General features: G+C 38.6%; 4 protein-coding genes across 4 annotated transcripts; 3 read left to right on the top strand and 1 right to left on the bottom strand.

Annotated features, from left to right (window-relative positions):
* Positions 1 to 2,015: 2,015 nt before the first annotated feature.
* LOC139036981 (olfactory receptor 5AR1) lies at positions 2,016 to 2,945 on the bottom strand. Its single transcript, XM_070472829.1, has one exon. The coding sequence runs from the start codon at positions 2,943 to 2,945 to the stop codon at positions 2,016 to 2,018; it is 930 nt and encodes a 309-aa protein (XP_070328930.1).
* A 9,283-nt stretch (positions 2,946 to 12,228) lies between these two features.
* LOC110148748 (olfactory receptor 5AP2) lies at positions 12,229 to 13,182 on the top strand. The gene has a single exon (XM_020910889.2). It carries the CDS (start codon positions 12,229 to 12,231, stop codon positions 13,180 to 13,182), a length of 954 nt encoding a protein of 317 aa, XP_020766548.2.
* Positions 13,183 to 17,734: 4,552 nt separating this feature from the next.
* LOC110148749 (olfactory receptor 5AP2-like) lies at positions 17,735 to 18,673 on the top strand. Its single transcript, XM_020910890.2, has one exon. It carries the CDS (start codon positions 17,735 to 17,737, stop codon positions 18,671 to 18,673), a length of 939 nt encoding a protein of 312 aa, XP_020766549.2.
* Positions 18,674 to 24,359: 5,686 nt separating this feature from the next.
* On the top strand, positions 24,360 to 25,292 carry LOC110148750 (olfactory receptor 5M10). The gene has a single exon (XM_020910892.2). It carries the CDS (start codon positions 24,360 to 24,362, stop codon positions 25,290 to 25,292), a length of 933 nt encoding a protein of 310 aa, XP_020766551.2.
* Positions 25,293 to 25,917: the final 625 nt, after the last annotated feature.

The raw sequence follows: 25,917 nt of genomic DNA, 5'->3' as shown, positions 1-25,917 counted from the left end.
CACATTACAGTCTTGCTAAAATTAGCCTTAGGGATCGATCCAAACTGTATCCTAGAGCTTCTCTGAGGACTGAAAGGATGTAGATATGTGAGGTTGACCAAACTCAGATGTCTACCCTTTTCAATGTTAAGCAGAAGAGATCATAGGGTACCAGTGATTATTAGGTGAAACCAACCACTTGGCATCAGGGAAAACTGAGGACAGAAAAAAAAGTCTTGTCAATACTCACAAACCTAGTTAGCAGAGCCTGAGTTGCCAGCTCTTATTCTTGGGCTTTGCATTGTTGTTCAGTTTCTCAGTCGTGTCCAACTCTTTGGGACCCCATGGACTGAAGTGTGCCAGGCTTCCCTGCCCTTCACTGTCTCCCAGAGTTTGCTCAAACTTATGTCCATTGGGTTGATGATGCCATGCAACCATCTCACCCTGTCACCCTCTTCTCTTCCTGCCCTCATTCTTTCCCTTTTCATAGCTCCTGATTTTATTGGTGGCAGGAGTTACAGAGAGAGAAAGCACAGTAAACTCTCTTTGGAAGCACAGCAAACTTCTTTCCATGGCACATCTGTGTCTCATGTTTGTATCCTCCAGAGGCACATATCTAGCATTTATAAGGTTTTGCTGAATATATGAGTGAAAGGATCCTGGGATGAGTTAAGTCATCCTTCACATCAGCCCCATTCCTCATGTATTTAGCTAAGTTTTCTTTCACAGTAGAGAAAATTTCAACATTTGAATCTATCATTCTTCATCACTCTGAAAAGAAATATTCTTTAGAGTGATTGGTTACTTATTTCCTCTTTCATGTCCTGTCTCCATTCCTAATCAACCTATGTGCCAATTTCAAAAACATGAACAAACAAACAAACAAAAAAAAACATGTATGTCAGCAGTTAATGTGAGGGAGGGATAAATTGGAAGATTGGAATTGACATACACACTGCTGCTGCTAAGTCGCTTCACTTGTATCCAACTCTGTGCGACCGCATAGACAGCAGCCCACCAGGCTCCTCTGCCCATGGGATTTTCCAGGCGAGAGCACTGGAGTGGTGTGCCATTGCCTTCTCTAGACAGACACACTACTATATACAAAATAGATAATTAGCATCAGGAAGTCTACTCAATACTCTGTGATGACCTATATGGGAAAAGAATCTAAAAAAGAGTGGATATATGTATATCAGATTCATTTTAATGTACACCTGAAACTAATACAACATTGAAAATGATCTATCTTCCAATAAGAATTTAAAAAAAACAACTAATGCATCTTTCTCAACTTGATTTTCAAAAGTATTAGTTTATCTTTGCTTTAGATAATAGAGTTAAAGATTACTGAAAGTCCTTCAGAATTTAAGATTGACTTGGAGGGTGAAACAGATCACCAGCCCCATGTTGGATGCATGAGATAAGTGCTTGGGGCTGGTGCACTGGGAAGACCCAGAGGGATGGGGTGGGGAGGGAGGTGGGAGGGGGGACCGGGATGGGGAATACATGTAAATCCATGGCTGATTCACATCAATGTATGGCAGAAACCACTACAATATTGTAAAGCAATTAGCCTCCAACTAATAAAAATAAATGGGAAAAAAAAAAGATAAACTTGGAGGGTATAATGCTTAGTGATGTAAGTCAGACAGAGAAAGACAAATAATGCATGATATCTCTTACAGGTAGAATCTAACAAAACAAAACAAACTAGTCAATATAACAAATATACAAAATAAATAAGCTACAAGAATATTTTGTACAGTACAAGGAATATAAGCAGTATTTTATAATAACTATAAGTGAGGTATAATGTTTAAAATTTTTGAATCAGTATGCTGTACATGGAAACATACAAAATGGCACATCAACTATACCTCAATATAAAAAAAAAGAAGATTGGCTCGGCAAGTAGTTGGTAACTTGTAGTGCTTATGGGAAAGCTACTAGCACTTTTTACTTCCTGCCACATCCTTCCACCACTATTATTTACCTGTGTTGCTATTTTTTTTTCATTTTTGTTATTAATATTATTAAGTTTTCTTTCCAGTTATTTTCTTGAGGGCAGCCTTCACATCCTTGTTCCGTAAACTGTAGATCAAGGGATTCAGCATGGGGATGATAACAGTGTAGAGCACAGAGGCCCATTTGTCTTGATCCAGGGAGTAGCTGGATGCTGGCCTCAGGTACATAAACATGACTGTGCCATAGAAAAGCGTGACGCCAGTGAGGTGAGACCCGCAAGTGGAGAAAGCCTTCAGGCGGCCTGCGGCTGAGCGCATTCTGATAATTGCAACGAGGATGAAGGCATAGGAGATAAAGATGATGAGGATGGTGCTGAATTCAATGAAGCCACAGAGACTGAAGAGCAAGATCTCGCTGATGTGGGTGTCCGAGCAAGAGAGGGCTAAGAGCGGTGGGATTTCACAGAAGAAGTGGTTGATGATGTTGGAACCACAGTAACTCAGACTGAAAGTGAGGGAAGTGTGGGCCACTAAACTCACCAAGCCAGCCAGGTAGGAGCCCAGCACGAGAGCCAGGCAGACTCGCTTGGACATGAGAGCGCTGTAGTGGAGGGGTCGACAGATGGCCACGAAGCGGTCATAGGCCATGGCAGCCAGGACATAGCACTTGGCATCCACAAAGCCTACGAAAAACGCAAACTGGGTGACACAGCTGGAAAAAGAGATGACTTTGCGCTTTGTTAGGAAGTCAGCCAGCATCCTGGGGGCAATGGCTGAGGAGTAGCCCAGGTCGACAAAAGAGAGGTTGGAGAGGAAAAAATACATGGGTGTGTGAAGCTGAGTGTCTGTTATGATCAGGATAATCATCCCAACATTCCCCACTACATTGAGCAGGTAGACCAAGAGGAAGACCACAAAAAAGATGATCTGCAGCTGAGGGTCTTGAGTGATGCCCATAAAGATAAACTCAGTCACCACTGAGTGGTTTTCTTTATCCATCTTTTCAATTTTATATGTGTCTGGATTTAGCTTATTGTTTGAGATGATTCTTAAAAATTCTCCCAGTAATTCGATTCAGTGATCCACAGGGCAAATCAAATGGCTTTGGGGAAGGTGATGGCCATGGGTTTTCTGCAGGAACTCAGCCAACATAGGAGAAGATGTTAATGTCTTGGGGACGGCAAATCTTCTTCTCCAAAGACCTTGGTGTTCTGAGGTCATTTACCACATAGTACCAAATGTTTGACCTGATTGGTGTGAATATATGCCTAATTAATTAGCAAGGAATAGTTTTGAGTGCCCCTTCTTTCTAAAACAAAGCAGACAACAAACATTAACTCTCATTACAGATAGGCACACAAACACACACAAAAAGATCCTAGGGTCTCAGTATATAACGCATCACACCACCCCACTCCCCACACACAAACACATACACAGAAAGTGAAATACTTGGAGCAGAGGGTGAGCAATATAAGATAAAGCAGTGAATAATAATATTTTTTAAAAGGCCAGAACACTAACTGTATGCCAGAATTTTCATTTATTTCACACATCATGTAATTTCATCCTCATCACAGCTCTATGAAGTAGGTGTCAGCATTATCTCCATCTTGCATCTGAAAAGAGCAAGGCTAGATACTAAACAGCTTCCAAACAGTCAAAAGCCAGTAAGTAACAGAGCTGGCTCTCAGTCTAGAATCTACTTTACTTTGTCATCTTCTGTGTATATATGATTTGATGGCAGTTATAGATCTTTATTTTTGTGCCCACCTTTATTTCTTTCCTGTCTTGCCTATTATTCATGGGCATTGAATTAGTTCTTTGGTTTCTCTGATCTTTAGAAGCAACCAGGATTGTTAAGATTCAAGTATTCCTCTCTTGGGAGAACAGGGAAAGTGTTATCCATCTCTATGAACACACAGGAGCATGCATTGGTAAGCTTCTTTCTCTGTTTTTATGGATATCTGGTCCATTGAAGAATTCTAAGAAGGGAGTGGGCTAGAGTAAACCAAACTAAACCAAAATATGAATTTAGAAATAAGTAGCACCCTCTGACTGAAAGAAGTCAGACTGAATCTACTCTATTTAGTTTATTGCTCAAGAAAGACAAGAAAGTAGAGTAGTATAGTGCATCTTTCACTGGGGTGTGGTCATTCATAATGGACTTCCCGGGTGGTGCTAGTGGTAGAGAACCTGCCTGTCAGTGCAGGTAGATGTAAGAGACCCAGGTTCAATCCCTGGTTCTGGAAGATCCCCTAGAGGAGGGCATGGCAATCTACTACAGTATTCTAGCCTAGAGAATCCCTTGGACAGCGGAGCCTGGCAGGATACAGTCCATGGGGCCACAGAGAGTCAAACACAACTGGAGTGACTTAGCACACAGCTTGCATACATTCGTAATAAGCTAAATCTTGGTGTGATTGTTAGTAATACTTCCATCAACTAAATTAATTGTTTGAACTTGATGAATTGCTGTGAGATGCAGCTTCCTTATCTGCAAAATGAATGGGAGTGAGAATGCAAACTCTATGGAGCTTTCCAATTCTAGCAGTTTAAATTCTGAGTTAGAATGAGGCATCTAAGAGTCAAACCCGTGGTGGTCTATATCTCTTTTGTAAAATTTAAGACGGCATGGACCTGATGCCAAGGAAATCCATGCCCAAAGGAGCTCTGAGTGGCCTAACACTCCACTCTGAGCAGGTTATATTTATTTTCAGCCCCAAACACACTGACATGGGACCAGCGTGTGTGGTTTTCGTTTGTTTTTTACCTTTCGGGGAGAGGTCCAGTGTCTCCTCTTCTCTTACTGAGTTATGCTGAACAAATATTCTGAGAGGAATCCCAAGATGAGCAATCACCCTCCTGCTGTCCCTGAGCCATCTGCTCATCCCACTTTTGCTTCTACTTGCAGGAAGTATTTAAGTTTCAGAGTCATCCCTTCTCCCAGAGGAAATATGATGAAATGGTGTTTGCACTCACAGGAGACTCAAAGATTTGAGGAACTGTAATTCCCTATGGAATTTCACTCTCTCTCCTTTCAACTTTAATGATAAAAGAAGGAAACACATGGGGATTTTTTTCAGCCTCTCTAGTTGTGGTAACTGAGTCAATGATGAATGCTACATGCACTGTTTTTACAACCCCCAAACGGCCTTCATGATATTACTTTGACCGTAATTTAGAAAGCCCTGCTTACTGATGCCTGAAGTCACTTCAAAGAGGATGAGTCTTCAATGCTCCACAAAGTGGCCATGTTTTGTTTCCGTTTAGTCACTCAGTCGTGTCTGACTCTGCGGGCTCATGGGCTGCAGCATGGGCCAGGCTTCCCTGTCCATCAATGTCTCCCTGAGTTTGCTCAGACTCATGTCCTTTGAGTCAGTGAAGCCATCCAACCATCTCATATTTAAACTCTATTTCTCTATTTAATCTGAAAGAATCTGCAATAAGAGATTGAAATTTAACAACAACAGCTACAACACCCAAATTTTTGAAACTCATCTTTTTTGAGAGCCTGATGCTGCTGTTGCAGCTGAGTCACTTCAGTTGTGTCTGACTCTGTGCAATCCCAGAGACGGCAGCCTGCCAGGCTCCCCCGTCCCTGGGATTCTCCAGGCAAGGACACTGGAGTGGGTTGCCATTGAGAGCCTGGTGGATAGGAAAAGGAAAAAAAAAATGGGCTGCAGAAAATGAACATGTTTTGAACATTTATTCATCAGAGATTCTGCAGGGTAATTTCCATATTTAGTCAATTGAATCTTCTGATGGTACCATGATTTCAATCGGAAAAGTCATATCTTCGTTAGTCAGCATTACCTCTGTTTTGTGATGAATAAATTGCAGCTGTTTTTTGGACTTGGGAGCCCCATGGTTCGCCGTGAAAACTGCAATACAGCTTGTCAGTGGTTTGTCTTTTATGATGCCAATCTCACATTCTTATTTCCAAGGTGAATTCTCAGAAAACTCCATGGAGATCTCATCGCATCCTAACTTCTAATGGTTCTCATCTTGGTAGTAGGAAGATACAATGCTGTCTGTTCTCTAAGATATTTATTTATTTGGCTGCACCAGGTCTTAGTTGCAGCATGTGGAATCTTTGTTGCTTCACGTGGGATCTTTCATTGCAGACAGGGACTCCAGCTGTGGCACATCAGCTCAGTAGCTGAGGCCAGCTGGTTCCAGCAGCTGTGGTGGGTAGGCTTAGTTGCTCTGGGGCATGTATGATCCTAGTTCCCTGACCAGGAATTGAACCCATATCCCCTGAATTACAATGAGGATTTTTATCCACTGGACTGCCAGGGAAGTCCGTCTGGTGCCTCTTTGAATGACACTTAAACTGGGTTTAGAAATTAATTATTTTCTCATTCTGAAGCTCCTTGAGACTTTCTGCTTCACAGCTTGGCCTGACTAGGACCTACCTCCTATCCTGTCCACAGTTAATCACTCCTGTGCTGTCCAGGGGTCTCCTTCCACCACGGTGTTCTCACCTCGGGCCCTTTCAGTCCTATTTCCCTTACCATTGATCTCTTAGTGCCATGTGATCTTTCTTCCAACTTCCATTCACACTCCTGTGTAATAATAAATTCACTATTAATTGAAGAAAGGTTATTTATTTACTTACTAAGTAAACTTCATTGTTTGCCAGTTATGTTTCAGACTCTGTGTTGATAGGAGCCTACTGTATTTTCCCTCCAAGGAAAAGCTAAGATTTAACCAAAATAATGCAAATACTGTCTGAATTGTTAGACATAAAGCAATGTATCTTTTAAGTCTTTGTGTCCCCCAGCATCTAGTGCAAATTACATTGATTACATTGTACTGAGAGAATTTAATTGGGGTATCCTCTCAAAGTGACATAGATAATATAAATGATCATCATATGTTGATCAATTTATTTCAGACTCTTTATCCCTTATATGGAAGATACATTTAGCCAGTGGGAAACTTGTGAGCATCAATCTAGGCTACATAGGCTGATAACTATTTCTTATTCTAGAAAGTAAGGAGGAGAGTCAGAGTGGGGGAAACTCTTGCTTATCAGTCAGCTGTCTATATGTATTTGATGCAACAATTCACATGCATTCATCCATTTATCTACAGATTCAATCTATGAGGTGGGTGTCAGTATTCCTACATAGAAATGAAAAAGCTGAGATATAAAGAGGTTTGATGGATTATCCAAAGTCACACAATCAGTGACAGATAGCCAGGACGGAAAGTCAGGTCAATCCTTGTTCTTCCTACCTCCCTTTACCTCCTTTGATTAGTCCATCACCATGATTAAGGTAGCATAATTTCCCCTATGTACCCAAAGCCCTTATACAAGGCAAGATCAGAGATTGAACTAACCTGTTCTTTTGTGGATATTTTTAATGTTCCCCAGGGGACCAGGCCACTAACTGTTGGGATGGCAGTAAAAGGGTTTTTAATGGTGATTAGAGGTGCTTCCCTGGTGTTTCCCTGACTAGGAATCTGCCTGCCAGTGCAGGGGACATGGGTTCGATCCCTGGTCTGGGAAGATCCCACATGCCCTGGAATGGGGAGACCTGAGGCTGGAGCTACTAAGCCTGTGCCTCAGCACTCAGCACCCTGGAGTCCATGAGCTACAACTACTGAAGCCCACACGCCGGAGCCCGTGCGCGGCAACAAGAGACCCACCATGAGAAGCCTGCCTACTCACTGCCACGAGACAGCAGTCCCTGCTCGTGGCAACTAGTGAGAGTCTGACAGCAATGAAGCAATGAATCCAAAAAAAAAATCAAAACAGTGGTTAGAAATCCTCATCTGAAAATTCATTCGATTTAGCCCCAGATATCCCAAGGGTAAAGGAGAGGAACATGAAAGAGACACGTGATTCCCTTAGTTGCAGAGGGGAAAAAAAAAAAAAAAAGTATATTAAAATGAGATGACATGAGGAACACAGTCCCCAGAGCCATAAGAACAATATATCCTATTTAAAATGTCAGATGCTTACTCCAGACTCTGGTCTAGGGACTCTCCAACTGGAAATAGCTGCAAACAGTATTACAAATATACTGCAGCAATGTATTCTATATGTTGAAATGTATTTTGCATTTTAACATACTGGGATTCTTACCTTAAAGGAAAAGTAAAAATAAGAAGGACTCAGTCTCTGCTGAGTGTAAGTGATTCTCTCGTGACAGGAAAGGTATAAGTGTTTCAGTTTTCTTGTCTCTACTGGTTGGTGTCTGAAGTCCTTTGCAACTGTGTCTACTGCTTAACCTGGGACAATCAGAGGAAACTTTTCTAAAAAGTTTTTATGTTTTCTTGCCTCCTGATTTGTTTTTCTGGTGAATTTGGACATTGGGTAAGAACAGGCAAAGGGATCAAGTAGAAGTTAACCAATTAAGAAAGGTAAGAAAAAAATATTAAAGTTGTGTCCCATGTAGTTTACTGATCTGAAGAAAAACTCACAGTCTTGTTAATTTCTCCAATTACCCACAGACCCAAGGTTCTGAGAATACTGAATGACTAAGAAAGTATGTTTAATAGCTGCTCTGTCCATCTTTACCAATACAAAATTTGTTAGTCTTTAGGAGAAAACTAAGGAGAATAACTAATATGACTTGAATGCTTTTTTAAACACCAGAGATTTTAAGGAAATCTTACTATTTTCACAAACTCTTAGAAATTGAAAACCCAGATGAAGAATATCTGGACTAAATGGTTGACTGCAAACTCTCAGCTAGGGGGAAGAGTATATTTCACAAAAACAAGAAATGTATTTGCTAAGGAAGAGAGAATGAAGCATGTAATTTGCAATGCTAGGTGTAAAATGAATGGTATTTTGCTAAAAGACAAATTAATGAGAGTGAGTTATGAAAAAGACAATTTTCAGCCTCTATAATTATATTTTCTTTTTAGGAGATATACACATTTTTTCCTAATGTAGGTAAATGGATTCTAATGTATTAATACAGTTCTGAGAATTACAATATCATCTATATATATTAGTGCTCACACCTATTATTGACAAGGTCCTTATAAATAACCTCAAATGTTAAGAGAAGAACTGCATTGACATTAAATTAGACATCCAAAGGCTATCTCTGGGACTCTGAGCAGTAGTTACCAATCTTTTGTACCTCTCATTTCTCATGTGCAAAAAGAGGACTATAATACTGCATATATCACAGAATTTAAATAAAATAATTCAGGAAAAATACTTAACACAGAACTTTTAGATCACAGGGAATGATTAACCTAATTTAGTACTTATTATTTTTACACATCATTGCCTTTCTTTATGTGCCTAACACACACCAAAGTTTCTAGAGCATTTTATTCTTTCTGCTATTTCTGATGGAAAAGTACTCTCACAGACTCTTTCTTGTTGAAGAAGAGAAGAAAATACCCATTCCTTCTTTTTAATACCTGCTGAAGATGCTTTTCTGTGACGTTCAAACAGCAAGTTTAGTCCAAGGACAAGGACCTAGGCTGAATATCTGTCCAGTGAAATCAGAAGAGAGGCAGTGTAGTTTTGAGGAGCAAATAATGTGGCATCGAGAGACCTATGTTCTAGCCAGCATTCACCACTGATTAGCTGTGACATTCCTATCTTTCACTGACCTCAGCTAACAAAAGATAATCTTCTTAATACTCATTGGCTTATTCTTGATTATCTCCCTCACTGAACTGTGATGAGACTTAGATAAGATAATGGGTGCAATGACATGCTGAAAGTACTGCATACAAATGTCAGGCTTTTTGCTTATTGGAGTATTGAGTCCCTGTCCCACTGGAAACTGAGCAGATCTGAGCATGAATAGGCACTTGTTGTATGGTGGTGTTTGTAAGAATGGAACCAGATCCTGCCACCCTTCCCCCAAACTGTGCTCAGTAGATCTTTTAACATCAATATCAGCACAGGTGCTGAATTACTTTGATCTTCTGTTTTAAGTCTTTTTTAAAAGATTTATATTAATTCAGTTCAGTTGCTTAGTCATGTCTGATTGTTTGCGACATGGACTGCAGCACATCGGGCTTCCCTGTCCATCATCAACTCCTGGAGCTTGTTCAAACACATGCCCATTGAGTCAGTGATGCCATCCAGCCATCTCCTCCTTTGTCATCCACTTCTCCCCCTGCCTTCAATCTTTTCCAGCCTCACAGTCTTTTCCAATGAGTCAGTTCACATCAGGTGGCCAAAGTATTGGCATTTCAGCTTCACCATCAGTCCTTCCAATGAATAGTCAGGACTGATTTCCTTTAGGATTGACTGGTTGGATATCCTTGCAATCCAAGGGACTCTCAAGAGTCTTCTCCAACACCACAGTTCAAAAGCATCAATTCTTCAGTGCCCAGCTTTATATACACGCTGAGTTGCTTCAGCCATGTCCAACTCTGTGCAGCCCTATGGACTGTGGCATCTCCCTCATAACTCAGTTGGCAAAGAATCTGCCTGCAATGCAGGAGACCTGGTTTCAACTCCCAAGTTGGGAAGATCCCCTGGAGAAGGAAATGGAAACCCCCTCCAGTATTTTTGCCTGGAGAAGCCCAAGGAGAGAGGAGCCTGGCAGGCTACAGTATGGGGTCGCAAGAATCGGGCACAACTGAGCAACTAGGCACACGCGGACTGTAGCCCACCAGGCCCCTCTGTCCATGGGATTCTCTAGGCAAGAATACTGACGTGTGTTTCCGTGACTTCCTCGAGGGGATCTTCCCTGTCTAGGGATCGAATCCCTGTCTTGTGCATCTCCTGCATTGTAGGCAGATTCTGGACCGCTGAGCCACTGGGGAAGCCCATGTATATTTGACCATGCCACATAGTATGTGGGATCTTAGTTCCCCCAATCAGGGATCCAACCCACACCCCTTGCAGTAGAAGCATGGAGTCTTAACCATTAGACTACCAGAGAATTTCACCTTATGTTTTAATTTCAGACAGTACCAAATAGCTTGAAGCTCTAAATGATAAGGGGTTTAACACTCTGAGATATGATTAGATAACTAAGTTAGTATCATGCTATCTACTGTTTTATAATCTAAGTCCATGGACCAGGTGAGGAATTGGGGTGGAAATAGAGAATTCCACTAGAGTAATTGGCCCAAACTTTTACTTTAAAAATGTAGACTGGGGATGTGTTGTTGTTTTTTTTTTTCTTTTTTCCTTTGTTCCTCCCTCTCTCCCTTCCTTCCATCCTTCCTTCCTCTCTTTCTTCTATCTTTTTCCTTCTTTCTTCTTCCTTTTGTCATAGATTTCACTTCATTATACATTTCAAGGGGTAAATTTTACCTCCGCTTGGATGACTTCGTATTAAATCATTCCCCAGATTTAAATATGGAGGCCAGAACATTCCACATGCTGCTGGTGGTGGTTTCTGCTTCAGTTGTGATCCTGTGAATCTGAGTGTCGGTAGGAGTCTTCTCTGCCCTGACTTGTTCTATTACTGTCATCCGGGATGTGAGCTTATTCTTACAGCCTGCTTCTCTAAAAACTGAAGGGGATTATTCAAAATGCTCAATATTTAACTGACTTTTTTTTTTTTCTGTAAATGCTGACACTGGAAAATTAGGGTAGGGTTGGAACCATGCTGGCTATACGGGAATATTGTGTCTCCTGGATTGGCCATCAACTTTAAAAATTACCTCCTCCACCACCAGAAAATTCAAATTCATTTTATTTTTTAATTAATTTTAATCATTTTCAATACTTTTCATTCATTCCATTTTGACATTTTTTCTCTGGGAGATGTGCCTAACAGGTATGCTAAATATCAATTAATTTATCATAAATAATGAGATGCATCTTAAGGATACGTTCCTGTAGTTATCCAATAAACAGTTAATGCCAGAAGTGCTCATAATTGATGGACATATGTCACTTGTTTTAAGGTCATTTGTTAGTTAGCAGCACACCTAGAACTCAACACAGTGCTTTCATGTTTTAGTATCAAACTTAGCACAATTTTTACTGTTTTTCACATTATGCACTGTGCTAAAATTTGCATGTGTACATGTCAGTGAAGAGGTGTTTAAGTTCTGTCATGCATTTGTTGTTGTTTAGTTGCTAAGTCATGTCCAACCCTTTGTGACTCCATGGACTATATCCTACCAGGCCCCTCTGTCCATGAAATTGTCTAGGCAAGAATACAGGAGTGGGTTGCCATTTCCTCTCCAGAGGATCTTCCCCACCCAAGAATCGAAACTGAAGCTCCTGTATTGGCAAGCTTGTCCACCAGGGAGCCGGTAGGGAAGCCCACCTGTCATGTATTCATCTGACCAAATAGCATGGTCTATCTTTTCTCTTATTGCAGCTCAAATGGCCAGATATATGAAAGAGGTGCAAACCAGGAATCAAACAGAAGTGACAGAATTTATCCTCTTAGGACTCTCAGACAATTCAGAGCTACAAGTCATCCTCTTTGGATTGTTTCTGTTGATCTATATGGCAACCATGGTGGGTAATTTGGGGATGATTGTGTTAATTAAGATGGATCCTTGTCTCCACACCCCCATGTACTTTTTTCTCAGCAGTCTCTCCTTTGTCGATGCCTCTTACTCTTCTTCTGTCACTCCTAAGATGTTGGTGAACCTCATGGCTGAGAGGAAGGCCATTTCTTTTAATGGATGCGCTGCCCAGTTCTATTTCTTTGGCTCCTTCCTGGGGACTGAATGCTTCTTGTTAGCTATGATGGCATATGACCGCTACGCAGCCATTTGGAACCCTTTGCTGTATCCAATTCTCATGTCTGAGAGAATTTGCGTCTTGCTAGTGGCTACCTCATTCCTAGCAGGTTTTGGAAATGCAGCCATACACACAGGAATGACTTTCAAATTGCCCTTTTGTGGTTCCAATAAGATCAATCATTTCTACTGTGATACACCACCCCTGCTCAAACTCTCTTGCTCTGATACCCGCATCAATGGCATTGCGATCATGGCTTTCTCCAGTGTTAATGTCATCGGCTGTGTTACGATCATCCTCATTTCCTACCTATGCATCCTCGTTGCCATCTTGAGGATGCCCTCATTAGAGGGAAGACACAAAGCCTCCTCCACCTGTGCCTCTCACCTCATGGCCATCACCATGTTCTTTGGGACGATTCTCTTCATGTACTTGCGTCCTACATCTAGCTACTCAATGGAGCAGGACAAGATTGCCTCTGTCTTTTATGCGGTAGTGATCCCTATGCTAAATCCCCTCATCTACAGTTTGAAAAATAAGGATGTGAAAGGGGCCTTAAAGAAGATCTTACAGAAACAGATACTGTGAAGCCATGTTACATATCACCCTATTATGTGGAATAAGAATGTTTTCATGTTAACTGTATTGTCTAATTGCTTGAACTGTTTTTCTGTGTTAAAGTATATTGTTTGATCACCAGCCCAGGTTGGATGCATGAGACAAGTGCTCTGGCCTGGTGCACCGGGAAGACCCAGAGGAATAGGGTGGAGAGGGAGGTGGGAGGGGGGATCGGGATGGGGAATACTTGTAAATCCATGGCTGATTCATGTCAATGTATGACAAAAACCACTACAATATTGTAAAGTAATTAGCCTCCAACTAATAAAAATAAATGAAAAAAAAGTATATTGTTTAAAATGAGATGTATTCTTAATTTCCTGGTGTCTTAAATGTGTATTTATTAGCCTATAGTATGAATCAATAGAGTGAAGGAAGGCTGTCTGGTAAAATATCAAAATACTTGGAACTGGCTGATCTAGATTGAAGTCTCAATTTTAATATTGAGCTTTTCCACTCTAATTATATATATATATAAAATTATACATAAAATTATTTATATATATGACTTTGATTGGATCTTGGAACATAGACTCTGAGACAGATATTTGTATTTAGGAAATTTATTGGAGAGTGTTACCAGGAACAGTACTGATGAAGAAGTTTGTGATGAAATTGCATCAGAGTACTCAGCCAGTTCCGTGTGCAGATCTGGAGCTGAGATTATCCTTCTCAGAGATGTTTCAAACTTGAACAGGTATTTATGCCTCCATAATAGCCTGCTTTAGATACGGGGCACCCACTGGATGCGGTCTAACTTTCAGGATGACAATGCCTCTCAGCAGCATATCCCAGGACTAGAGCTCAGCTCTGAGGTGTCAGCTGCCGGCGCCCTAGGAAGCTGGGGAAGGAAATGCTTCAATACTGAAAGTCCAATCTGGGTAGTATATCACAACGTCTATTATAAATAGTAACACTCCCATTCACATGGATGTCAAGAGTACCAAATACTATAGAAGAAAGTCTTAGCTGTTTAATAATATGGGTGCTATAGCAACAATGGGGGGTATAGTTTACTGACTTTGTGAATTAACTGAAGTATTTTGGAGTGTGGTAATCTCAAAGTCAAAGTGTTTTAACTTTTTATCTGTAACCCAGCCAAAGTTTCACATAATTTTCAATAAACATTTATCAAACACAATTATCTATTTATTGCTCATTGTAGTGCAGTTGGGGCTGTCAATGTTGGAACAACAGGGAAAAAACTGTATTTCATGAGATGATATGTTGAAGAAGGACTAAGTAATGATTTGGAATCAGCTAAATGTCTGTTTCCTATTTCTTTCCATCCCACTCTCCACTACAGACCAGTGTTGGAACATTGGAATACCAATGTCCAAAAGGTTTGTTAGACCCCACAAAGGAAGAGATAACTCATCCTGTCCCCCTGGAACAGCCCTCCAATCTCCTGTTAATTCCACTTTTAATTATTAACCAATGTTTCTCTCAAAGACATTACTGGAAAAATGTATTCAGCAGGTAACACATGCTGAAGATATACCATGAGAGAAAACAAAGTTCTTGATTTCATGAAACTTGTTTTTGAGTGAGGAAGACTTTATTGTCAACAGCAAAATGTGTATGCATGTGTGCATAGGCATTTGTTCTTGTTTGTGTGGGATGCATTGTGTGACATGGATAAGAGTTGTGCTTTAAAGAAATTTATTAAAGGATGGGAGTAGAGCAGCCTGTGGAAATAACGTTTGAGCGAGTCCTGCATAGGATAACATTGCATGAATATTCGTGGTGAATACAAAGGCCCCGAGGTAAGATCCTCCTTGGTTTGTTAAAAGAATAGTAAGGGAACAAGTATACGTGGAACAGAGTGAGCAAATAAAAAGAGAGAAAAAACTGCAATCAGGAAGGTGTTTGGGGACTGATGAATCAATTGGAGTATGTTATGGTAACTCACTCCAGTATTCTTGCCTATTAAAATAGAAATGAGTAGGGATTACATTTTCAGTGGAATTCTGAAATTTTGAGGCAAGACCTAATAAATTTTATATCATTTAATTCAATGTTATGCACAATGGAGTCTTAAGACCATAAAAAGAGATTTTGTGCTTCAAATGCCTAACTTATTCACGAAGGTATAAGTGATTCCCTGGGGAGAAAATAGTTCAATTATCTCAGCGAAAAATAAGTGGATGTCTTAATTTTGGGTTAGTATATTTCAGGCTTTCGTTTTTTTAGTGTTTTGCAAAGATGATTAAATCTCAAGAGCATTGTCACAACCTTAATAATCTGACCCTCAGCCTCAAATTCAGAAGCAGCATTTTACACTATTTGTTGAAGTAATTAACCATATCTTGAGTCTGTCACAGCTGAGTTCCTTATGCCACTTCCATTTTCATCAAAGCCATAAATTTCACGCTGTAAGGAAAAAAAAATTGTATTCCTCCAAAAACAATAAATAAAATTAAACTTATAAACACCACACTTTCAGTGAGTATGTCTTAAGGACAGCAGGTAAGATGATTTAATTTATCTCTAAGTGGTCAGATATAGAAAGCTTCAAAGAGGATTTGAAAAGCATTCAAGAATTTAAGACAAAACCTCTCGGTGCTCTGTGACAACCTGGAGGGGATAGTTTTGGCAGGGAGGGAGGCTCAGTGTGGAGGGGACGCATGTGTGCCTATGGCCGATTCATACTGATACAGGCAAAAACCATCACAATATCGTAAAGCAATTATCCTCCAACTAAGATAAATAAATACAAATTTTAAAAACACCATATCTCTAAATTGCAACATGTCTGAAACACCAAATTTAAGGTTAGTAACTAAACTAACACTTTTTTTTTTTTAGAAGAAAAGGGTTTAGGGTGACTAATAAGAGATGAGGATTTTATAGAATATTCAACCTATGCATACACATACAAACACACATGTACATATGCATCTCTCTGTGTACATATGTGTGTTTTTGTGTGTGTATGAAGCAGGGAAATTTAATTAGTTTTGTTCAGAAAGAGTGCCAAAGCACTTGGAATATTTAATACACTGTAGTACATTAAATAAAATTATTTTATGTTCTTATATGCACACTTTGAGAAACCTCTGCAATTGTCAGCCTTTATCTATCTATATACATAAACATATGCAAACAGACACACACATATAAGATCATATATGTCATATAGAATATAATTCCATTTATAGCATATATATATATAATGTATACATATATTTATATCTATAAAGTGGACCTCTACAAAATGGTTACGAATTTTTTTAAGTGGTATTTTACAGGATGGAATTTAACTGATTTTAGAGAAAAAATGGTCAGTTAAAGGACTATTGTAGTAATCTAGGTGAAAGATGATGTTGGCTTGAGACTTAATGGTAGAAATAAAGATGGAAGGAGGTAGTTGGTTTGTTGATGTAGATATTTTGAAAATAGAGATAGCATAATTGTCTGATAGACTAGTTACATAGTGTGTGAGAAAGAAAAGGAACAATTTTTTTCAATATTTATCTGCTTGTATTTGTTTTTTATTTGAATGCATGGAAGTAGAGAGTTGTCACCCACTTGAGATAGAGAATGTTATCTTTGGGAGAAGTAAAGGAAGACATGAGCAAATCAGCTTTGAGTCAGGTTGAATCATTATTTGATATTAATGTGAAAATGTAAGTGCATTATAAGTCTGGTGTTTGGGAAAGAGGTCAGGGCTGAATTAAACTCAGGAGTTGTAAATATATAGATAGTATTTATAGTCATGAGACTGAATATGATCATGAAGGTAGAGTGTAAATAGAAAAAAAACAAACAATAGAAGAGGATCATGAAATGAGTTCTGAGCTACTCCTATCTTAACAGTCAGAGAAAAGAGGAATAAACAAAGACGGCTGAGTAGGAGCAACCCATATGGTAGGAGGAAAACTCAGAATGTTGTGTCCTAGAAGACAAGAGATGATAGTTTCTCAAGGAGTAGTTAGCAATTAACTCTGCCAAATATTGATAGATCAAAAAGTTGAAGATTGAGAATTGACCACTGAATTTGGCAGCATAAAGAACCCTGACAACCTTGACAAGAACAATTTGTGTGGAGTGATGGAGTGAAAGTTTGATTAGAGTGGGCTTCAGAGAAAACAGGAAAAAAAAAGGAACTGAATTCAGGAAGTATTATATATCCAACTGTGTCATACATTTCATTGCCAAAGAGAATACAAAGGAACTGGATGATAGACAGTGAAGGCAAAAAGATCAACAGAGGAGGAGAAAAAGTTTGGGAGGTAAGGTAAGATATAGACAAGCAGGGATTGGTTTTCAACTTCACACACACGTGGATAAATGCTTATTTTAAAATTAAAGTTGCTGAGTTTACTTAAGAAATCTTTCTGTTGTTCTGCAGTTAAAAAAATAAAAAGCCTTAATATACATGCTCTTTGGACATTTTAGAAGTAATTTTACAGTAGAGAATAAACTGTTTGATTTTGTTTCCTTTTTTTTTTTTGCATAATTTATATCTATGAGTTCTATCTTATCTCAGCAAGCAAATCATCCATTCTGAGACAAAGGGATGAGCAACCATTCAACAGTGACTGAATTTATCCTCCTGGGGTTCAGCGACCATCCAGAGCTACAGAGTCTTCTTTTCATGATATTTCTATTCATCTATACGATCACTGTGTTTGGAAATCTTGGCATGATCCTGTTAATCAAGACTGACTCCCATCTCCACACTCCAATGTATTTTTTCCTCAGTAACCTGTCTCTTGTTGACTTCTGTTACTCTTCTGTCATTGCCCCTAAAATGCTCGTAAATTTCTGGGCAGAGAACCCAGTCATTTCATTCAATGAATGTGCCACTCAGTTCTTCTTCTATGGTTCCTTCGCTGGCATTGAGGGATTCCTGTTGACCGTGATGGCCTATGACCGTTATGTCGCCATCTGCAAACCTCTCCTTTACACGGTCACTATGTCCCCCCAACTGAACGTCCTGCTGGTGTTGGCCACATACCTCGCCGGCTTCATAAATGCTGCCATTCACACGGGCCTCACCTTCCAGCTGTCTTTCTGCCACTCCAGTGTCATCAACCACTTTTTCTGTGACATTCCACCCCTCCTGAAGCTCGCTTGTTCTGACACTCGTGTCAATGAAGCTGTCATTTTTGCTTTTGCCAGTTTTAACGAACTGAGCTGCCTGCTGACTATTCTCATTTCCTATCTCTACATCCTCACTGCCATCTTGAGGCTCCACTCTGCTGAGGGGAGGCACAGAGCCTTCTCCACCTGCGCATCCCACCTGATGGCGGTCACCATCTTCTTTGGCACAATCCTGTTCATGTACCTGCGCCCCAGCTGCAGCTACTCAATGGACCAGGACAAAGTGGTGTCTGTGTTTTATACAGTGGTCATCCCGATGCTCAACCCCCTCATCTACAGTCTGAGAAACAAGGACGTCCAAACTTCCTTTGGCAAAATTTTTAGAACATCCTCTTTTTGCTTCTGTACTTAGAATTGCCAAAGCGTGGGCTTTTAAGACTCAGAGGGAACTTAGAAATGGCCAAATCCACATGTGTTTACTCCGGCTCCATGTCATTCTGTCATGAGGTTTCTTGTTTTGTTTCTGCTTTTTTTTTTTTTTTTCCTAATAGTGGAATTGGACCTAATATTCCAAGCATCCTGGGGAATATGATTGCTCTATATAAATCCCATTTATTCCAGAGAACCTATATGCTTGAAAAAAAAACAATTATCATAGTTCAACTCCCAATTTAGGAGCATAAAACTCAAAATAGGCATACCTAAAATATATTGTAGGCTTTGTTCCAGACCACTGCAGTAAGTGAATGGCATAATAAAGCAAATTACACAATTTTTAGGTTTCCCAGGGCATGTAACAGTTATATTTATATTATATTGTAGTGTATTAAGTAGGCAACAGCATTATGTCTAAAGTGTATGTATTTTCACTAAAATATTTATTAAATATTAAAATCTAGCCTTCAGTGAATTGCAATCATTTTACTGGTGAAGGGTATTGCCTTACTGCTGATGACTGCTGACTGATCAGGGTGACAGTTGCTCAAAATTTGGGTTGTGGTGACAATTCCTTAAAATACAGCAATGAAGTTTGCCACATCAATTGACATTGTTACAAAAGATTTGCCTGTAGCATGTAATGCCGTTCCACAGCATTCTACCCACAGCAGAACTTTGAAAGTTCGAATCAATACTCTCAAAGGCTGCCACTGCTTTATCAACTAAGCTTATGTAATATTCTAAATCCTTTGTTGTTGTGTCAACAATCTGTACAATATTTTTCACCAGGAGTGATTCCATCTCAAGAAATGATTTGCTTTGCGCATCCACAAGAAGCAAGTCCTCATCCATCAAAGTTTTATCCTGAGATTACAGCAATTCAGTCACATCTTCGGTCTGTACTTCTAATCAAGTTCTCTTACTATTTCCATTACATCTACAGCTAATCTCTCCACCAAAATTTTGAACTCCTCAAAATCATTCATGAAGGTGGGATACAACTTTCCCCAAATCCTGTTAATGTTAGTATTTTTACATCTTCCAAATGGATCATGAATGTTCTTAATGGCATTCACAACAATGAATCCATTCTGGAAGCTTTCAATTTCCTTTGCACAGACATCAAAGAAATCACTATATACAGCAGCCATAGACTTACAAAACATATTTTTAAAATAATAACATCAGAAAGTTGAAATGATGTCTTGGTCTATAGGCTGCAGAATGGATGGGGAATGTGTTTGCTCTGTTGTGTTAGCAAGCTTCAAAACAGCACATATCTTGTTGTACATCTCCATTAGAACTCTTGGGTGAACAGGTGCATTGTCAATAAGTTAATAATACTTTAAAAAGAAATATTTTTTTCTTCATTTTATTTTTTCTGAGCAGTAGATCTCAACAGTGAGCTTAAACTATTTAGTGAACCATGCTTCTCAGGCGGCACTAGTGGTAAAGAACTCGCCTGTCAATGCGGGAGAAATAAGAGACATGGGTTCGATCCCTGGGTCAGGAAGATTCCCCTGGAGAAGGCATGGCAACCCACTCCAGTATTCCTGCCTGGAGAATCCCATGGACAGAGGAGCCTGGCAGGCGACAGTCCATTGTGTAGCACAGAGTGGGACATGACTGAAGCAGCAGCATGTTGTAAACAGATGTGCTATCATCTACACTGTTGTTTTATTTATAGAGCAGAGGCAGAGTAGATTTAGCACGCTTCTTAAGGGCCCTGGAATGTTCAAAGTGGTAAGTGAGCATTGACTTCAATTGAAGCCTCGAGCTCCATTAGCCCCTAACAAGAGAATCAGTCAATCCTTTGAAGGTTTGAAGTGAGGCAAACCCTGTCCTTTGAAACTTTGACTTCTCTTTAGCTATGGAAGTCCTAGATAACATCTCTTTCTAATATAAGGCTATTTCACCCATATTGAAAATACGTTCTTCAGTGTAGCTAAATTTATTGTTTTGAGTGCTATTGTTCCTTACTAACTCTTAAACTAGATAGTGTAAATCATCTAGTGATTTTTCTTCTGTCTCAAAATTGTTTTGGCTAATTTAAGATTTTTTTTTCTTAACAATCTCTATATAACTTATAATCAGTTTGTCTATTAAAAATAAGCCAGCTGAACTGGCATTAAAACTATTGATCAATTTTAGACAAATTGGTAACTTAAAAATACTGGACTTAAAACTACTGTATATTACAATCCACAAGGAAGATATATCTCTCCATTATTTAAGTCTCCTTTAATTTCTCTCTGCGTGCGTGTTTTGTGGTTATCAGTATGTAACTCTTGCAGTTTTATACAAAAAATCATTTTTAAGTGGCTTACTCTTTTGATGTTATTATAAGTGATATACAGAAACATTTATTTTCTAGTTATGGTTGGTTTTTACATAATAATATAAATAATCTATGTATATTGATCTTTACCATGTGACCTTCCACTATATACTCTTAGCATATTAAAAAATGAGATGTACAACTTAATGATCATCATAATAAATCTAGTTAACATTTTACCTGTGTATCTTAAAAGGAGATTCTATATAAACTATTAAGCGATCTGTGAATAGGATGCTTTTATTTTTTTTCCCTTTCAATCAGTACAATTTTATTCATAGATTAGAACTTCCAGTATATTATTGAATCTGCCATAACCAAAAATATAGTGAATTAAATAATCAGAAGAACACAAATAGCAGTGTCAGTGGGATAGTTTCAATTATCTGACTGTTTGACATTTGTGTAGCTAAAGCAATATGTGTTCTTTTAGCAGACACATGTCAACTGGTCTTCGCAATTGAAGCAGAGTGATACTAACTAAGGAATTCGTGTCTTCAAATAGAAATTAAATAGTGTCTCCTGAAGGCTTTCTAGGAAAATAAAATAAGAACGCTTAAAACTCTTCTTTTAGCTAGTATCAAAGGTAGATAGGTAAATTCTGTGCCCTCCAGTATTATTTGTTGTTATATATGTAAAAAAAATAAGCATTTACTCTTATGTGTGAACTTCTGATCAAGTGACCCCATACTGAAAAGCATTGTTACTTTGCCTTTCGAGAATTAAGTCACTACTTTTTATCTACTTGTTCAATTGCTATTGAGTTAGTCCTACCTCTTCTTGGAAAAGTTTGTAAATATTAGGATTATGACAATGCTATTCTATATTAAAGTATGTCAGGATATAGTAGTATTGGTGGTTTAATCACTGAGTCGTGTCCAACTCTTGTGTGCCCATGGACTGTAGCCCACCAGGCTCCTCTGTCCATGGGATTCTCCAGGCAAGAATACAGGAGTGGGTGGCCATTTCCTTCTCCAGGGGATCTTCCTAACTCAGGGATTGAGCCAGTGTTTCCGGCTTGGCAGGCGAATTCTTTATTGTCTGAGCCGCCAGGGAAGCCCTTATCAGAATGTACTTACATAAGTACTTTGGGAAACCAGTGCTGACATTCAGCTTAAGAAGGGTCAAATCTTCAAGTATCTTTATGCAAAATAAGGAGTCTTTACATTAAGGGGTCAGGAAATAAGAGCTCTACTATCCTACAGTGAACTTTACAATCATATAAGAAACTTTTATTTCATGGGAATATTTAGGATTTTACACTTTAAATTTTTATTTAATTTGTTCAAGGAATCAAGGTAAAACAGAAAATTTTAGGATAAATAAATATTTTCTATCCCAATCTGAAAAATACATGATTATGCTCAAATCTCCCCCAATGTACTAAGTTGCTGACAATATATGTTTTTATAATGATATACAGATTTATTTCATTGACTGATTTCTCAGACTGTAAGCCAATATTTGGAAATCTAAAACAATCAGAGATGCCTCTCTTGTCTTAATGAGACTCTACTTTAATTCCTTTGATTGTATTGGCTGGAGTTATCAATGCCTTGGAAAATAGAGGCTACTAAGACCATCTCTAGATTCCTTTATTCTCTAACAAATGCAGTATCAAACACTATTCAGAGATTCTTTACTCATATTTGACCTCTCCTCCTAAATCACCAATTTTCTGATATATCAATTTTATGAGTGATCCTGGTTCTCAGATTTTTATACATGAAAAATGCAAAATTCATCCAACCACATTTTTGTCTTTTCATAGTATTAAAAGTGATGGTGAACTTCTTTATTTTTGCCAAAGATCTCAGTCACATAGTATAAAGCAGGGAACAAAGATGTTATGTAGAGATTTTGGTCTTGAAGGAAAATTAAAGACCTCAAAGCATGAAATTAAGGTTATTCCCTTGAGGGAACAAAGTCTATCTTAATTGGATTTTAAGAATTTTAAAAAAAATACTCTAGGGAATATTCCTAAGAAACACATTATAAATCTTCCCACCTCAATTTAGAAAATATGATAAGTCAATTTTACAGGTAAGTCATTTTCTACATTTGTTCACTAAAAATATGTTTTTTATTTTGTGTGAAGATTAATATTCTCACTGATATTGAAAAAATTATTTTCATCATTTATACTTGTTTTTTTCTGTTCAAATGTTAATATTTCATGGCATTTCTGAAAAATCAAGTATTATATACAGGCTCTTCTGATGTGTATGTGAAAACTAAATTTAAAAAGCCTTGAGGTGAAATTCTTGAGCCATAAAATTTCCAGTCATATCTTAATTTCACACACACACAAAAAAAAAAATGATAATTCCAGCTGCGAGCTAAGTTGCATTTAAATATTATCCTAATGTGCTTTCCTAAACAAATATATTCAGAGGTGTGCCAGTTTTAAAAAGTAACAGAAACAAATTCCTCATCAGATATTTGAATTCTTTATTTACTGTTCAAATTCCGCCTTCTCAGATTTTCTTTGAATGGCCATCTAAAAGCACTCCACTTTTATTTTCTTCATAGTGTTTTCTTCTAAGTGACATACTGCTGTAAACATTTGTCTATGTGCTCAATATCTGTTATCTCTCTTACAATATATGGTTCACAAGGATAGGTAATTTGCTCACTCCTGTAACCCCAGGAGTGAGAACAGAAAAAAAAAAAAAAAAAATGCCTCCGTAAGTAATGAGTGGGTAGATTTAAAAAGCAGGAAGAACAATTCTTCATTCTGTACCTTCTTAGCCATATGTCAAGAGATGCATCTACTAATTAAATGTCTTCTGAATGAATTTAAGCCAGACAAGTATGGGTTTCAGCAGAAAATGCTGGACTGAACATGTCTTCTAATATGTGTCAAGAACAGTAAGGTATCAGAGGTGCAGGAACCATAGAAACTCTGCATCCTTCATTTGTCCATTTGAATGATGCCATTGACCTGCTGCTTTCCAGACCTGATTTTCATTCTTTTGGCTTTCTTTTTCACAGAATTTGAAAAAAAAAAAATACCGAATATGGAGTTTTCCAAGAAAACAGGTTTAATTGAATATGTGTATACACAATTTACAAATAAGAAAGGGAAAGGGAATGTGTGAGTTTGTGAGTGTGTGTTTCCAGTATATGCATATAAAAAAATATATTGCAAAGAGATAAGGTGCAAATATTTAAATAGACATTCTGATGCATTGGTTGAGAAGAGTAATTTACTTATAGAGAGATAGATCAAACGTAAATGACAAAAGAATGGAATAAATGCAGAATCAGGATCAGATAGAATTCTTCACTTTACCACTTTCAGTTTTTAAGGGATGAGAATATGTCTTCCCCTAACCACACTGTAGTGACTGAATTCATTCTCCTGGGGCTCACAGATGACCCAGTGCTACAGAAGGCCCTGTTTGGGGTGTTCCTGGTGATCTACCTAATCACACTGGCAGGGAATCTGGGCATGATCATGCTGATCAGGACCAATCCCCACCTCCAGACTCCCATGTATTTTTTCCTCAGCCACCTCTCCTTTGTAGACCTTTGCTATTCCTCCAATATTACTCCAAATATGCTGCACAACCTCCTCTCAGACCAGAAGACCATCTCCTATGCTGGATGCTTCACACAGTGTCTTCTCTTCATTGCCCTGGTGATCACTGAATTTTATCTCCTTGCTTCAATGGCCTTGGACCGCTATGTAGCCATTTGCAGCCCTCTACATTACAGCACCAGGATGTCCAAGGACGTGTGCATCTTTCTAGTCACAGTCCCTTATACTTGTGGATTCCTCAATGGCCTCTCTCAGGCCCTGCTGACCTTTCATTTGTCCTTCTGTGACTCCCTTGAGATCAACCATTTCTACTGTGCTGATCCTCCTCTGATAATGTTGGCCTGCTCTGACACCTATGTCAAAAAGATGGCGATGTTTGTGGTTGCTGGTTTCACTCTCTCAAGCTCTCTCTTCATCATTCTCCTCTCTTATGTTTTCATCGTTGCATCTATCTTGGCGATCCATTCTGTGGAAGGCAGGTACAAAGCCTTTTCTACTTGTGGTTCCCACCTGACAACAGTCACTCTGTTTTATGGAACCCTCTTCTGCATGTACTTGAGGCCTCCAACTGAGAAGTCTGTAAAGGAGTCCAAAATATTTGCAGTCTTTTATAGCTTTTTGAGCCCAATGTTGAACCCTTTGATCTACAGTATGAGGAACAAGGATGTGATCCAAGCCATGCAGCAAATGATTAAGAGAAATCTTTCATAATATTGCAGTTTAAACATCTGTTCCTTTGATATGACTAAATATCCATAACAGCTTTGTGTTTTAGAGCTTAGAAATCAGTAACACAGAACTGTAACTGTGATAGAATTCCAGGTTTATTTATTTTATTATTATTATTATTATTATTTGAGGATCAGGATCATTTAGTCATTGGGACAAGACGGATAGCAATCTCTTCTTCTGATTAAGCAAAGAGCTGTGTTTCACTTTTAACCAACAGAATATTCTGATGTCAAGATTTATATACAGTTTGAAAATGTGTTTTAAAATCATTGTAAACTACTTAAAATTTTGCCTAAATTTTATAGTCTTGAAAACCACTGTGGCTTTCAGGACCCAAATTTAAACTCAGTCTTTGCAACTCTTAATCCAATGGTTGACCTATTTGTAGTCTCTCATTTTTTAATATTCTACTTATTGGCGCCTATTTGTGATTTATGTTTTTGTACTCTGTAAGTCTTTGGGTGAAATTCACCTCAGAAATTCGTGAGAGTATATATCAACATGTGTGAAAAAATCATAAGTAACACAACTACAAATGAGTTCTCACTTTTATATCATGCATTCAGTTCAGTTCGATTCAGTCACTTAGTCATGTCCAACTCTT

Source organism: Odocoileus virginianus, chromosome 10 (genome assembly GCF_023699985.2).
Source record: "Odocoileus virginianus isolate 20LAN1187 ecotype Illinois chromosome 10, Ovbor_1.2, whole genome shotgun sequence".
Lineage (NCBI taxonomy): Eukaryota > Metazoa > Chordata > Mammalia > Artiodactyla > Cervidae > Odocoileus > Odocoileus virginianus.
This window is presented reverse-complemented; position numbering and strand designations above follow the sequence as displayed.

Bases quoted from the DNA above. Each gene is read 5' to 3' on its own strand.
- LOC139036981 (XM_070472829.1), bottom strand. From the start codon at position 2,945: ATGGATAAAGAAAACCACTCAGTGGTGACTGAGTTTATCTTTATGGGC.
- LOC110148748 (XM_020910889.2), top strand. From the start codon at position 12,229: ATGGCCAGATATATGAAAGAGGTGCAAACCAGGAATCAAACAGAAGTG.
- LOC110148749 (XM_020910890.2), top strand. From the start codon at position 17,735: ATGAGCAACCATTCAACAGTGACTGAATTTATCCTCCTGGGGTTCAGC.
- LOC110148750 (XM_020910892.2), top strand. From the start codon at position 24,360: ATGTCTTCCCCTAACCACACTGTAGTGACTGAATTCATTCTCCTGGGG.